Genomic DNA, 16,640 nt, shown 5'->3' on the forward strand with positions numbered 1-16,640 from the left:
ACATATCACCACATATTATGGAAGACTGTTTCTGCCTTGGGATAATGAAAAAGGTAAATTGTGACTTACACACTAATAATTTTGAGAAAAATGTCATAGTTGCAAGATGTTGACTCGCAATTGCAAATTTATAACTCGTAATTCTGACAGAATTGGGAATTTGGAGAAAACAAGTCAACATGACAAGATGGAGATAACAGGCTTCCATATTACCACTAAAACAGAAGCAGAAAAATTATTAATATGAGACATAATGAATGAATACCTTCTTGTAAAATTAGTACCAGGTAACTGTTGCTTGGGCAACAATATGTAGAAAATGCACTTACAAATATATATTTATTTATTGGAAAGGTCCAGGTTTGTTCTTTGTGATAAAAATAGCAGTTTATTGGTATTAGAATTTAGAAATTCTCTCTCAGCATATACATTGAAAGTGTTATTTTACAATAGATATTTTCAGATGGTTAGTTTCCTGAATATTTTCAGATTATTTACAGAGTTGAGCACAGTCACAGGGACAGTTGTGATTTCTCAGGACACATTTTTTGCTGATCAGGTAGTAAGGATTTTTTTTATGTGTGGTATTCAAAAGAATCACTTACAGTACTTTTAATAAGATCTTTCCAGTTGTGCTTTGTCAGTTTCTGTCCCAGGATCTGTATCAATATGAAATAAGATAGATAGATTGAGGTGAAGAAACCTACCACAAAGAATGCTGACTCACAACACACATATACAGTAGATAGCAAATGATGATTTATTTGCCACATATCTTCTCTTTAATTTGCCCTTCAAATTGACAATTGATGTCTGGCTCTCCAGACCACCAAAGTGCAGTGCTAGACAGAATCTTCCTACAGCGTTGTAAAACTGAGACCAGACAAAATGTAAATTATTGATGCTTTTTGCATCGGTTTTGTCTGACCTTTTGATTTAGGCCATTGTGTTTATAGGGATATGCCGGTATCAAATTCTCATGTTGCGATTAATTGCCAATGCTTTTATCACGGCATACGGTATTATCACGATATTGAAATTTTGTTTAAAAAAAAGTGCTTTCATAATACAGTATAACAGGTTTAATAAATTTTTCTTATAACAAAAATAACTGAACATTTAAATGCAATAAAGCAATACAGAAAAATGTATAAAGTTAAAAGTTTTACACAGATTAAAGTGCAAAAGAACTATAAAGACCAATAGGTATCACTTTACAATAAAACCTCATTAGTTAACCTTAGTTAATGCATTAACATTCACAATGAGCAATAGCTACATTTGCTACAGAAGTTATTAATCTTTGTTAAAAAAATACAAGTCTTAGTTCATGTTAGCTCATTAAATAACATTACCGTGATATATCGCATTACCGAATACCGGCACAAGTCTATTGTGTTAACATGTTAGCAACAATTCGGTTATTAACCAAAGCATGAGGAAATCTGACTATATTTTTACATTTTCTGAAGAATGTGCAGAAGTCAGATCACTTAGACAAGCCACACGATTTCAGGTAGGCTATCATTAATGTCTATAGCTCAAACGGGCTGGGATGAGTTATGCAATGTTTAATACTTAGGACCAAGGGTTTTGAAAAACCATATCTTGGAAAGGACAACTGATTTAAAATAGTCTAGGTCTTTCAACAGTCTACATCTGAATTATAATTCAGAGTTCTAAGACAATGATGTTACAGGCTCATATTGCATTAGTTTTATATGGTGGATTGTCCTGCTTCATTCAGCTGATTCAGTGGTGTAGTGGTGCCTGGAGAAGTGGGTATACTCTTAATTTATGCCCCATGACATGTGTTTTAAACAGTGACGTGGGGCCAGAATGGGCCAGTAGTATTTGCATATTGTCACTTAACTTCTGCTGCTTGACTTCACGGAGTAAGAATCATTATGAAATTAAAATTTGATCCATTCAGAATAACTACCAGCGCATAATCTAAAACACCTTCAGTCACCATCCAGTACAACACTCGTGCTTTTAAACCAAATACACGCTGAAAATAATAATTTACGTAGAGTGTATTTTACCACTATGCGTATCCCCTGACATGCTCTCGCGCATGAAGAAGCAGTGTCTCTGTCACTGTCGGCAGTCGGCATCCTCTCTGACTGACGGAGCGGGGGAGGGCGCAGGCGCAATCATCAAACTTATTTCAAAGGAAGCCGGCGCCACGGTCCTGACCGCATCATTGTCTTTACTGGCTGTTTTTATGGAATATTTGTATTTTTTTCATGTGATTGGATTAGCTATTCATGTGGTGGACTGTCATGATTTTGCCTAATGCAGGACACTAATGAATGATGCGCATCAGAGGGGATTTAGAAGTGGGTATAGGCTACGCAAAGCCGACTGATAAAGAAGTGGGTATCCTCCACTACACCACTGAGCTGATCGCTTTACAGATGTGCACAGCTGGCCATGTCAGGTCTATCATGATGCTGTTTGACTAAGCAGCTATATATATAATATTACGCGATTAATCGCATCCAAAATTAAAAGTTTTTGTTTACAAAATATATGTGTGTGTACTGTGTATATTTATTATGTATACATAAATACACAAACATACATGTACCCCCAAAAAAAGAAAATTCTGTAAAATTTATTCAAGCTTATGTTCCAAAACAAATTATGTTTTATATGTAGACTATATAAGCTTGAATACATTCGACGGAATTTTCGATTTTTTTGGAGGGGGAATATCACTTTAAAGCTCTTGGGTATTAAAAGAAGAAATCTCTACTTTTATCGCGTCAAACTAGTTCGAAAAAAAAAATATATATATAATTTTATCGAACGACATCCGCGTTCACACGAAAGTATTGTGAATGGAGCAGCAAGTGCCTGGCACGAGAAGTTTCTATCATTACCGTATTGACCCGATTATAAGACGACCCCCCTTTTTCCAGATGTACCTTTCGGAAAAAGGCTTTTTAAAAACCAAATCTTGTTTTTTCTCAGTAAAACACATTTTGTCTTCAATTATTTTCATATTGCATATTTTTCCTATTTTAATTTTTGTTTTGAAAGTATGGTAAAAACTGGTAAAATGTACCAACAATCACATTTTAAAAATATACACTTTTGATTTATTTTGATATACCATTAAAAAAACAAAAAACGGTAGCCCATCTGAATTAGGACATTTAATCTCTACTTTTATCGCGTCAAACTAGTTCGAAAAAAAAATAAATATATAATTTTATCGAACGACATCCGCGTACACACGAAAGTATTGTGAATGGAGCAGCAAGTGCCTGGCACGAGAAGTTTCTATCATTACCGTATTGACCCGATTATAAGACGACCCCCCTTTTTCCAGATGTACCTTTCGGAAAAAGGCTTTTTAAAAACCAAATCTTGTTTTTTCTCAGTAAAACACATTTTGTCTTCAATTATTTTCATATTGCATATTTTTCCTATTTTAATTTTTGTTTTGAAAGTATGGTAAAAACTGGTAAAATGTACCAACAATCACATTTTAAAAATATACACTTTTGATTTATTTTGATATACCATTAAAAAAACAAAAAACGGTAGCCCATCTGAATTAGGACATTTAGGCTATCCATCTAATAGTAGCCTACCGAAATCTTATTGCGCGTTCCCGTCAGCGTCCCTCGTGAATTTTGTGTGGAGTACAGCGGGCGCGCGCACAGCTCCAGTCAGTCCCAGCGCTTTGCCACAGGGAGCGCGCACGGAGCGCGATAAGACAAGAGTCGGGAACGCGGAAACAGTGCAAGCGGTTGACGATAGAGCTGAGGCGCATTAGCCGGCGACTGCAGGAAAGAGCGACACTCACCGCAGAAACCGCGTTTGAAAGCCCAGTATCTGGGTGTAACATTTACTTTTATTTCAGGTCGTCGGATAAGAAGCCCGTTTGAGTGGATAAAACCGCACCAGTGAGGAAAAAGGCGGATTGTTTCTCTCTCCGGCTTGACTAGAATTAGTCTGGATTTGAGAATGTCGGGGAGCCGAGAGGAGGAGCGGCGGAAACTCGCCGACATCATCAACCACTGGAACGCCAACCGGCTCGACCTGTTCGAGATCAGCCAACCGACCGAGGTGAGTCCGCGGAGCCGCCAGCGAGCACAGGCCGCACGGTCTCCTGTCTGTCCGTGCCGCGAGATCCATTCCCCCAGCTCGCGAGATTGTTATAGTAAAGAAACGTGCGCTTGATCTGTCATATAGTATCTGTTTTTGTGTCTCAGTGGCTCTGGAACGGCGAGCTTTATTATGACTTATCTCATGCATTTTTGAGTCAGGTAATGGCAGGTTATGCCTATGTTGGAGGTGAAGTAAAGCATAAATAGTCTAGTATGAATAAAATGTGGACCCTTCTAGCTGAGTCCCGGTTGCTGTTCAACACTGGCCTTTTCGTTTTACGTTAAAACGTTTCTTACCATGCACGAGCCGGTCATTTACCGGGCTAAAATCGGTGCTTGCTGTTTGTAGCAGAGAGCTGCATGCAAATCTGTCAGATTAGATCAGACCAGCTCTATAATAGTTCTGGATGATGTTGTAGATGAATGTAATAAACGTGGTTTGTTAGGATGTCAATCGATGGTCAACAGAAACTGGCTGTATAAGTGATGTAACCTGAAATGCACCGGTGGTTGTGCGTTTATTTGCACAGTGTATGTTTTCAGATATTTACAACGCAAGCGTCATGCATGTTGTCACTCGGGTGCATGAGAATGTGCATTGCTATTTTTGCTTAAATGTTAGCTCAGCATGTTTTAGATGCATCTAGCGAACAATCGCTGGATAAATGGGGTGTTTAACGCGCATTGGTTTTGCATGCATATGCTTTGGAATTAGTGTTTTTAGGCGGGCAGTGCATGAATGCATTGAATGAAGGGGGTTGGGGGTAAAGCATCAGGTCGGGGGTCTTCCCTGCTGATTTACTGGAAACCCCAAAGGCGCTAAGAATATTCTTTGGCCCTTAATAATTCATGCATAAGACGTGATATTGAGCCCCCGGGGCACCTGCTGATGTGACATAATAAAAGCTTATATTAGGTTTGTTTTGGTGTGTAGAGGGTGATTACAAAGAAGTGGACAATGCATTGACAGAACCTCTCCGAGTACCCCCTTAAAAGACCACAAACTCTTAAGATCAGCAGGAGTGTTGAAGAGCAGATGATGACGTAATCGTCTTGTCCTCCAACCAAACGATTTGCAAGCCTGCTTCTATTGTCACATTTTATTCACTGGAACATTGTATAACTAGAGATCTACTAATATTATTTTTTCATTCAGTCCTGATTGTTTTTGTTATAATAACCAGTGTGCAGAACCGATGTTTTATTTTTATTGTTATTAGATTGCAAAACATAAATATAATGAAAATAGTTTATTTAAATATTTATCTAATATAATATATTCAATTTATATATATACATAAAAATTCTGATATAGTTATTATTAGTTATGCCATGACATACTGCACGCAGCTGTTTTGCGATCTAAGTGGTTGCATATTTATTTTTTACTTTTTGTTTTGGGCTGTGAGTGTGACTAGGGCTGAGAAGCCTAAAATGCTTTGCATTTCTCACTTGAGAATGAATTATGTAAGGAGTCATTTGTGTAAACAATCCATTAATTAACAATCCAAATAAGTAGTTAACTTTACCTTTGAAACGCTACTGTTTACTGTTGAATGCACAGTGGTGTAATGACATTGAAGAGTGCTTTATTTTTGGAGACACAAATGATGCAGAATATCAGTAGACCAGACATTTAAGGACTGATTGTCAGTCTTTCTGAACATCACCTGATTTTAAAGGAATAGTTAACCAAAAAATGAAAATTGGCTGATAATTTACTCACCCTCAGGCCATACAGTGAATACAGTCAATAATCCACAAGTAATCCACATGACTCCAGTCCATCAATTAACATCTGGTGAAGCGAAAAACTACATGTTTGTAATAAAACATAATTCGTCTTTAAGACGTTTTTAACTTAAAGCTGATGAGTCCTCTATCCATAATATAGCTTTCTCCAGTGTACTATTCCATGAAAGCATATTGGCTTAGCAGTAGATGGATGCGTACAAAAGTGTGTTTGGAATGCTAACATGTATGCAAGTTATCACAGGCTAACATGTATCACAGTCATTTGGGATTACGGTGTGTTTACAGATCTTATTTGGAGATCCAGGGCAGACCTAAAAAATGCCTTGTTATACATTAAATAAATAAGCAAGTGTGTTTAACAAGCTTAGTCATTTATTGCATGCATAATTTTTCAGCATGGTTTTCTGGGATTGTAGTAGGGATTGTTTTGCATGTGGTATCTGCAGTGTGGCGTCTTCCTGTTTTGCACAACTTTTCATTTTAGAATTTGTGTGCATAGTCTTTATGAAGTCAGATTGCTTCCTTTAGTTCCCTCTGTTTAGGATAAATTTCTTGCAGTGTTGCTCATTTGTAATTCACTTTGGATAAAGCGCCTACTAAATGATTAAATGTAAATGAAACATTGCTTTTTATATGGTAATTAAAAAGCTACAAGATAACATGTTTAAAAGATAACATTTCATAATCTTTCATGAGATTACTTGAGCTTTTAGGAAGGGTGCATCAGGCAATTGTTTAAACTGATTGGTGTGTTGAAATGAATTTGATTCCGAAATACAAAAACCAAGCTTTTCACCAGTTGACACTGTGTTTTTAAGAAGATGGAGGATCAAAGTGATGCATGCCGTAATTTCCTGTATCTGCATCTGTATCTTGTCCACCAAAGACAGTTTCATGGGCCTGACTGTCCCTACCCTACGGACGTCTTGTGAATCCATTCCCATGTGTCTCAAACTGGCTAAGATTGGCTCTGTGACATCCGCTTTGGCAAGTGTTAGATACCCGCTGCATGGCTGAAAGGACATAAAAAAAAGATTGTGAAGTTGTGTTGTTGCTAGAGGTAAACCTATAATTGGTTTGGCTGACATTTTAAATTGATATTTATGCTTTTGTTCTTTAATATAGTGTTTCTCACTACATTTAGACATAATGAAAAACATAGATGAACAGGACGTTGTGATGCATTAGAATATGCTTCTGGGTTTCCGATGCTAGAACACTTTTAATTTTAGGTAGCATTAAATTAAGAGTCTTGGACAAGTATATGATACTAGTAAAACTGGTTACATTCATTAGTTGTTGCAAATGCACAGTATTAGTCAAGTAAAGAAAGCTGTTCAGAGGTAAGTGATAAGTGATGTAGTTATTAAAGGGGTCATGAATTGAGAAATCAAAATTCCCTTGATTTTTTGACATATAAGAGGTCATTGTACTATAAAAACATACTGTAAGTTTCAGAACTCAAAACTTTCTCATTAGTCTAAAAACAGCTTATATTGAAGCCATTCTGCCAGAACAACAGTTTATGGAATGTGCCACTTTATGATGTAATAGTGTGGCTAAACTCCGCCTCCACAAAAGATCAACCCCTGCTTCTACATCACTGCCTGTTTAGCTCCACCCACCGATTTGCGCATGTCTATGCAGAAACTAAACTATAAAGATGGCTCCGAAGACAACAAGACGCTGTGCAGTGCCAAGATGTGGAAAAACAGTCTGCATTGCCTTCCTTCTAATCCCTACATTAGGAAAGAGTTGATGAACTTTATTTTTAATGAAGTTCCAGACCGCGTCAGTAAGAACTTGGTCCTTTGTTCACTTCATTTTACCGCATATTTGTTTACAAACAAGGCACAATTTTCAGAAAGATTGAAATTAAAAGACGATTCTGTACCGATTATGTTGGATCCGACAGTAATGTCGCATCACACAAGTGTAAATAACTGTTTTTATTACTTGGTCACTATTGCTTTGTCTATTATTATTACAGATTGTTTGATATGCACTGAGTATTTATGCGTTTTTAACCTAAATCACAGCAGCGTCCATCATGTAGCCTGACAAACATACACAAATGTTAGCCAATCATACTAGTGGTGTTTACTTCCGTGTCTACAATCCGGCTATTTAAACAGAGAGTTCCGATGAGGGGGTCAAAACGGGACAGAAAATAGCCTATTACTTCTAAATTATGATGTTTTTTGATCTAAAAATCTTGATAACATTATAAGTGGACCTCAGAGAACAGTACAAAATAATAAAAAAAGGCAGTTCATGACCCCTTTAATGTGTCAAAGCAGAAAATGATGAAATATTAGTTTTACGTATGATTATCAGACAGTTAAACATAAAAATAGTCAATGTACATTTATACATTTATAGTCAGGTTTGTGTGTTTTAATGAGGTGCTCAAGCTAAGAAAATGCAACATTTTTATGGGTCTAAAAATGTCGTGTTAGAAATTGAGACTTGTCACCTCAACAGCGTGTGACTCTCTGGGAAATCATCTCCATGGTGATTTTCGTGCCTTTATATGTGCACTATCTGAGCCTGCATTTCCTTTTTTTGTGAGGAATGTACTGTGGGCTGCACTGTAGTTGTGTATGTATAAAACTCATGAGGTTTCCCTCAGCAGTAATTTAAAAATCCTAATCCATAGTTCCCTAATCTGTGGGGATTATAATGCACTTTTGGGTTCAGCATCAAGAATATCTGTGCTTTTTTTCTGTCTTTTATTTTTGTCTTGAACCTGTTTCCTATGTCAATACAAAAGCTCCCGTGAAATGTTTTAAGCACAGTGTTGATGTGTTTCCTGTTAAAACAGGAAAGTGGGGTGAGATGTTTTTGTTTAAAATGGCCAATAGCCTTTAGTTTAAATCACAATCTGGAAAAAAAAAATCACATTTGACATTGTGTTGTAAATGAAAGCAATAAATTCAAGCAACATCTTTTGCAAAAAATTGATTGTTGGGAAAGGAAAGAAAGCATTAATGTGTTATTAATATTTTTGTTCTATTCTGCTGCAAGACTTACAATTTTGATTTCATGAGGTCTTTAAAATATCACCATTTAACAATTGCCTAAATCTTCTTGGACTGTTCCAAAGTCATTTGCCGTTCATTTATTATTCAAAATCTTTTTATGAAGAAATCAGGATTTATGAATCTCTGTGATTTCCTGCAGCAACTACAGTGACGCAGATGTTCAGGTTTTGCTGAGTTTTTTGTCGACTGCAGCTGGTGTTTTTCTCTGAACCTGCAGCCGTTGACAGCTCCTGTGCAAAGGCTGTGTGTTGAATCATAACAAGTGGCCTCACGTGGTGCAGAGGGTGGGGTTCCTATCGGAATCATTGTATTCCACTCTCATGCTTTTCCTCCTCGTACTGTGACTGCTTCACCCTCCCTCCTGCAGGAGAGTGTTTTATTTCCCAGCTACAGGCTGAAAACAGCTCATCGGCCATGTTGTGCAAATTCAGCATGAGAGCTTGTCAACAGAGGATCAGAATTAATGTCAATTCTCTGCAGCTAGTTTGATATTTGATTAATAAAAGATTACTGTATTTTTCATCACATTAAAGTTACTGTTTATATAAAAGCATTACTACTAGCATTGCATATAGGATTTACATTTTCATTTTAAAGGAATAGTTCACCCAAAAATTTAAATTTGCTGAAAATTTACTCGCCCTCAGGCCAGGATGTAGATGAGTTTGTTTCTTCATGGGAAAATATTTGGAGAAATTTAGCATTATATCACTTGCTCACCAATGGATCGTCTGCAGTGAATGGGTGCCGTCAGAACGAGAGTCCAAATAGTTGTAATCCACAAGCTGCATATTTGTGATAAATCTATTTTTAAGATGGTTTTATCCTCAAACTGCTGCTTTCGGCTAAAATACAAATCCTCTATCCATAATATTGCTTTCTCCAGTGAAAAATTCATCACATCTGAATCAGGAGAGAAATATGCACAGATCAAGCCCCGTTTACAAGCCAAAACAGTTTTAAACAAATATATTGGTGGATTTTGATGTGTGAGAACAACAGGGAATGGATTTTTTTTCAGTGGAGGAAGTGTTATTATGGATTATGGAGTGGTATTTTGGCCAAAAGCGATGGTTTAAAGTTAAAACACCTTAAAAGATAGTTCACCCCAAAATTCTATCATCATTTTTAGTCACCCAAATTGTTCCAAACCTGCATATGACTTACTTGTGTTGAACACAAACAGAAGAATGATTTTAAAGAATGATGGTAACTAGCAACTGTTTGTTTAAATATTTTTTTAAAATGTGTTTTTAATTGCGGGTTATGTTGATTAGTTGTTACATGCCTAATTTTAAAATTGAAAAAAAAAAAAATAAATCAGACTTGCAAAATCGTTTTGGATGTGAAATGGACTGTAAGTAGTAATCCAAAGGCAGTATGTTGTTTTTATAGCATTTGTTGTTGGCATGTAATGCATCACCCATCAGTCCAAGATCAAGGCACCTAGATTTCCTTCATCCACCCAGTGACTTTGATCCTGTTGTTTTTGAGAGGTGGTTCTGCAGTCTGTGCACACAAACACCTTATTGTCTTGACGCTGAATAGCTGTTGTTAGACTCGATGGATGTCCTGTGAATGGGAGGTCTGATCCCAACTCTAGCCTTGGCTTGTCAGTCTCTATTAATCTCCTGGGAGGCCCCGATGGTCAGTCAGTGGCCTCTCCAGGGCTGACCTGATTGGCTATTGTTCCCTCCAACAAACACCCTTTGTGTGCAGTCCCACTGTCCTTATGTGTGTATGTGTGTAGACACACACAGGTGACCTCACAGGATCAGACGGCTGTTCAGAGCTGTTGACTTGTCTGTTTACGCTGTTCTTTCCAACATGCTTTCTCATCAATTTACAAACACAGACAGCATTTCTTTTATGCGTTTATTTCACCTCCGTGAAGTTGGCACCCCATAAAAAGAAATAATCATCAAAACTATGCCATTCGTTTGTGCTACGTTTGTGCTGATTTGTGCCGCAAAAACGAACATTTGTGCTGGTTTGGTGTTTGAGATATTAAACCTTATTTTTTGGACCGTGTGACGTCACTCTCCACCCCATGTTGCCAAAATCGCTCCAAACCAGCGCAGTTCGTTTGTGCTCGATTTGTGCCGGTTTGTGCTGTTAAAATCAACATCAAATATATTTCCCCTTCATAGAAATAGCAAAAACAATTCTGGGCAGTGACGTCACTCTCCACCCCATGCAATCTAAATCGTTCCAAAATGGTGCCATTCGTTTGTGCTACGTTTGTGCTGATTTGTGCCGCAAAAACGAACATTTGTGCTGGTTTGTGCTGTTAAAATCAACATCAAATATATTTCCCCTTCATAGAAATAGCAAAAACAATTCTGGGCAGTGACGTCACTCTCCACCCCATGCAATCTAAATCGTTCCAAAATGGTGCCATTCGTTTGTGCTCGATTTGTGCTGGTTTGTGCCGTTCAAATTTACATTGTATCTATTTCCCGTCCTCAGAAATAACAAATACAAAACGGGCCAGTGACGTCACTCTCCACCCCATGCTGTCCAAATCCCTCCAAACCGGTGCCGTTCATTTGTGCTCGATCTGTGCTGATTTGTGCCGTTAAAAGAAACAATGTAACCATGACCTCTTCTTAAATATAACGGGAAATTTACTCTCCACCCCGTTTTCGCGCGGCCGCAGAGTTTAAAAAAAAATTGTGTTTGTGCTGCCTTAAAATTTTAAGTTTAGTCAGCTCCAAGTTTTCACTAACTTCATATTTCAAGTTGACTAAGCTTAAATTTCAAGGCAGCATTAAGTTGAAACGGTGAGACCGGGTTTTTTTTTTTACTGCGTGTCTAGACTTGCATATCATAATTTAATGTGTTAAAAATTGCATGTCACACGCTCATGTGAGTTTTTTTTATTGCAAAATGTTAATAAAAAGTTTTACCTCGTTGATATGTAGCAACATTATCTATCAGTTTTTTGTGGTATTTTTCAAAAAAAAAAAATTTCACACATTCAGTATAGCTTAAGGCTATTTTATCTTTGAGCACTTTTTCTACAGTCCATTATGTTCTTTTTGTTTTCTTATGCAGTGCGATAAATAATCGTTTGTAAGGGGGACAGAAAAACTTTAACATAATATTATAATATAATAATATTAGCTGTTAAATGCAGTAATACCATGCAATTTAATATTCTAATGGCACAAATCGAGCACAAATGAATTGGAACGATTTAGACTCAATGTAAAAAAAAAAAAGGCGGTCTCACCGTTTCAACTTAATGCTGCCTTGAAATTTAAGCTTAGTCAACTTGAAATATGAAGTTAGTGAAACCTTGGAGCTGACTAAACTTACAATTTTAAGGCAGCACAAACACTATTTTTTTAAACTCTGTGGCCGCGCTAAACGTAGTGGAGAGTAAAGTTTCCGTTATATTTAAGAAGAGGTCATGGTTACATTGTTTCTTTTAACGGCACAAATCAGCACAGATCGAGCACAAATGAACGGCACCGGTTTGGAGGGATTTGGACAGCATGGGGTGGAGAGTGACGTCACTGGCCCGTTTTGTATTTGTTATTTCTGAGGACGGGAAATAGATACAATGTAAATTTGAACGGCACAAACCAGCACAAATCAAGCACAAACGAATGGCACCATTTTGGAACGATTTAGATTGCATGGGGTGGAGAGTGACGTCACTGTTCGTAAAAAGTTTATTTTTATTATATAAAAGAAGCGGTCATAGTTACAGGGTTTCTTTTAACGGCACAAACCAGCACAAATCGAGCACAAACGAATGCCACCGGTTTGGAGAGATTTGAAAGGCATGGGGTGGAGAGTGTCACTGCCCAGAATTGTTTTTGCTATTTCTATGAAGGAGAAATATATTTGATGTTGATTTTAACAGCACAAACCAGCACAAATCGAGCACAAACGAATGACACCAGTTTTGTGCGATTTAGACGAACTGGGGTGGAGAGTGACGTCACAGCTCCCGAAAATATTTTGGTTATATCTAAGGAAGGAAAATAGATGCAGTGTTTGTTTTAACGGCACAAACCCAGCACAAACGAACTGCGCCGATTTGGGCAACATGGGGGGGAAAGTGACATCACACAGTCAAAAAAATATTGTTTAATATCTCAAACACCATACCAGCACAAACATTAGTTTTTGTGGCACAAATCAGCACAAACGTATCACAAACGAATGGCATAGTTTTGGTGATTATTTCTTTTTATGGGGTGCCAACTTCACGGAGGTGTTTATTTCAGTTAATTCTCTGTTTCTTTTCCCCAGACTCACTGAATATCATTGAACTAAATTTGGGTGTGTAATATATTTTTGTTGCAGAATATTTCTCAAATCATGAGGAAATCTCTGATGGTATTGTTTTGAGTGCTTATTGTTGAGAAATCTGACCTATCACACCCTCTTAAAGTCTATTTCTAAAGTGCAAATGTTCCTCAAAGCTAAGCCAAATATTTTGCGGCATGTTGCACATTTTGGAATGTATCATTTGTTGTTTCAATGCGCATGTGGCCTCCCATGAGCGTGAAACTCTCTTTCAGTTGGCGAGCATGCTGGAACGTCTTGTCCAAGTGCTCTGGACCGTTCTTGAGGCCTGTTCTTGTTTACTGCACTTTTTTTTCTTTTAGTACCAACAGTTACAGAAAGTACTGTGGCGGTGCCATGGTCTAGTTGTGTATTGGTAATATGTTACTATTTTTTCCCTACATTTTTATAAATTAAAATGGGAAAAAATTACATAAAAATAAACACTTATAATTATGTAACAAAACACGTTATTGTATGAAAAAGTATGATAATATTTTAGTTTCATAAAATGAAACCAAGATTTTGAGATGGTATTTAAAGATACCATGGTATAACCACACTAATACGTTTTTTTTTATTTTTTATGAGTGACCATAAGCTATATTTCAGTATATGACTTTATAATATTGTGTGTTCACTGTGCTGTCATATCCTTGATAGAGATATTTTTATACCGATTAAAATTTAATCCAAATATAATTAAAGTAAAATTGAATGTTGGTGAGATTAGTCGTAATGTCAAATAAATAGGTTGATGGGAATAAGCCTTTTTCTCACATAATTAAGGAAAACTAAGCTAGTGGAAATTCCATGTTCGAGGCACACTTTGGCCCCTTTTCATTGTTCTGGAATGTTCCACACTTTCAACTCGTTCTGTGACACTCAGTTTTATTTTCTGTGTGGTCAGACTCATTAGGCCTAAATGTCCTCACTTGGTTGAAATAGGGTGTGCGTTCACTACCCATCGTGTGGGTCCATTCATGCTCCCCGTACGATTGTAATTGTATATTATCTTGGAAACTGTGAGTTGTAGTGTTCCTGTCCATAGTTCAGGACAATAGAACTTTACATTTGGTTGGACTGAGGAACGTTGCATCATAGAATGTGTGGCTATGACATCATTACAGCTTGTTGAACGGTTCATGGTACAGAGCAGTGGCTGGATTATTACTTCAGTGCTGTTTTGAGTGCAAAATAGTGATTTCTCAGAGCACAACCGGCTGATATCACTCTTGTTGTACTGCTTGTTGCACTGAAAATGGTCTTTGTTGTGCAATTTTGATAGCTGATCCTACAGCCTCAGATTCAGCAGCAGATGTGTGTATTTACACTAAAACACAGAATAATTTTTACATATTATATATTCAGTATTTTGTCTTGTATTAGTTCACAGAATTTTAATATTTTATTAAATATTTAATAAATGTTATAACATTCAGTGCCTAATTTGAGGATGCTTTCAGATAAGAATAAGTAGTATTTAGAGATCGACCGATATATAGATTTCCCGATATTTTTCCCGATATTTAAGCATTTTACAATAATCGGATATCGGTTTTGTAATATCGGATTCACCGATAAACGCCGCCATCTTGTGGATGTTTTGAGAATTGCGCGCAGGATCACCATTGCAGCGCATCTGAGGGGAAACAAGACAACAACAATGGCGTGCACGGGTACTTGATTTACTGTAGTTAGTAAACTTTATTTAACATAACAGCCATTAATGCACAAATGAGATGTATTACATAAATGCCTGATATGCAGTTTATGCAGCTTGGCTCGAAGAAATAGAGACGAACTCACAGAGTCATGTAAAATAATCCGTCAAGTCCTGTCCCAATAAAGACGTAACTTTGAGTGAATGAAATAATATGCAGCCATGAATGGGCGCATGTTGGAAATAAAAGTGCTGAATTTAATTCGCTCTGTTGTCTATATGCTCATCGTCTCATGAAGAATTGGTATCGGTATCGGTTATAAAATATCAGTATCGGTCGATCACTAGTAGTATTGCTCTGTTTAATGCATTTATCATATTTAAATCCATTTCACAGTATTCTATGGGATTTCCCTCAAAATGAGTTCAGAAAAACCTCTACCGATTCAGTCTGGCCGTGCATATGAGCAAAAAACCCACGCCTTAGACCTCAGTGCTCGTAATCTCTGCTGAATTATGGGGGCCGAGCTCTGCTGCTGAGAAGGGTTGAGGGAAAATGACCACAGCGTCAGCTCTCTGTTTGTGTTGGACAGAGGAGATAAGCACAGCCATCCTGTGAGTGTGTTTGCTGGCCTTAAGATAACACTGGAATGAGTTCAACCACAGCAGAATGGCCTCCTGCTCTCATGGGACAGAGAACGGGGACAGCCCTGTCAGCTACTCACTGTCTGAAAGTGCTCTGCTGAATCACAGCCCAGGAAACGCCTAATGACTGATGGTTCAGACTAGCGTGGAAGAACCACAGGGCTCCGAGAGGATGTTCGGTTTCCCAAATTGGCTTGTTTGGCTCTTAAATGCGTTTAGGATTTCAGTGGGAAAAACTTTCCAGTGACCACTGTTTGTAGGCCTGCACTGTCGAAATAAAACTGGCTTAGATATGGCTGCGATTTAATTAAATGCATGTCCTGTGTATTTCAAAGCGAAGCGTGGCAGTGTGTTCTTTTACACATAAGCAGTTCATGGTCCCGTGTTTTTTGTGTCTCAGAGCAGCTCAGTTCACAGTAAATGCTGTAAGGTTTTTTTTTTTGGAGGTCTAAATGTCTAACTAAAGAACATTTGTTTTTCATTTAAAGAGATCTTTGAAATTAAAAATAATTTTGTGACTATTTTTTTTGTAATTTAAGTGTGTTAACTTTTAAAAATCGACAAAATATTCAAAGTATGTACTTTTAAAAAGTGCTTTTTGACCTCTCACCATTAACCCTGGCCTCCGAACTCCATCTACTAGCAATAACAAGTAGCAAATTGTGGTTTTAGCAGGCTGTAACGTAAACTGAAGGCTATTGGCTAGTTAAATAAGGACAATGATTTTGAGAAGTCCCATTTTAAATTCCCTTTTAACTTTGAAGAAATTAATACGGGAAAATAATTCCTGAAAGAAAAAGAAAGATTTGTTGTCCACCTTTTAATACTGCCTTTTAATGTTTAATTTTTTTCATGTAAACACTGTGGATGTTTAGAGTGGTTTTATATCTGCGTTTAGTGTATGCAGACCACCATAAGGCCAATACACAATCTTGTGTTTTAGTTAATTAACATTTTTTGAGGCTTAAATCCAGCCTGAATTTGCAGACCTTTTTCTCAGCATTGTAACGGCTGTACCTGAGGAGGAGCAAGTGCTTTCTTTGGCAGTAGTCCGGGCCTTTCCGTTGTAGATCTCCACCCCACCAAGGCCCCGAGCCGGGGGGGGGG

At 37.4% G+C, this 16,640-nt stretch overlaps 1 protein-coding gene across 10 annotated transcripts in view; it reads left to right on the forward strand.

Annotated features, from left to right (window-relative positions):
• The first annotated feature begins 3,750 nt into the window (after positions 1-3,750).
• Positions 3,751-16,640, forward strand: part of LOC107697133 (afadin-like) — a 156,193-nt gene continuing 143,303 nt past the window's right edge. For all 10 annotated transcript variants that reach the window (XM_016497776.1, XM_016497780.1, XM_016497779.1 and 7 more), the window contains exon 1: positions 3,751-4,083. In XM_016497776.1, the coding sequence (XP_016353262.1) occupies positions 3,982-4,083 (102 nt within the window). In that variant the 5' untranslated portion in view covers positions 3,751-3,981. The remainder of the gene's footprint in view (positions 4,084-16,640) is intronic.

The sequence above is a fragment of the Sinocyclocheilus anshuiensis genome, unplaced genomic scaffold (assembly GCF_001515605.1).
Source record: "Sinocyclocheilus anshuiensis isolate Anshui unplaced genomic scaffold, SAMN03320099.WGS_v1.1 scaffold38, whole genome shotgun sequence".
NCBI classification, from domain to species: domain Eukaryota; kingdom Metazoa; phylum Chordata; class Actinopteri; order Cypriniformes; family Cyprinidae; genus Sinocyclocheilus; species Sinocyclocheilus anshuiensis.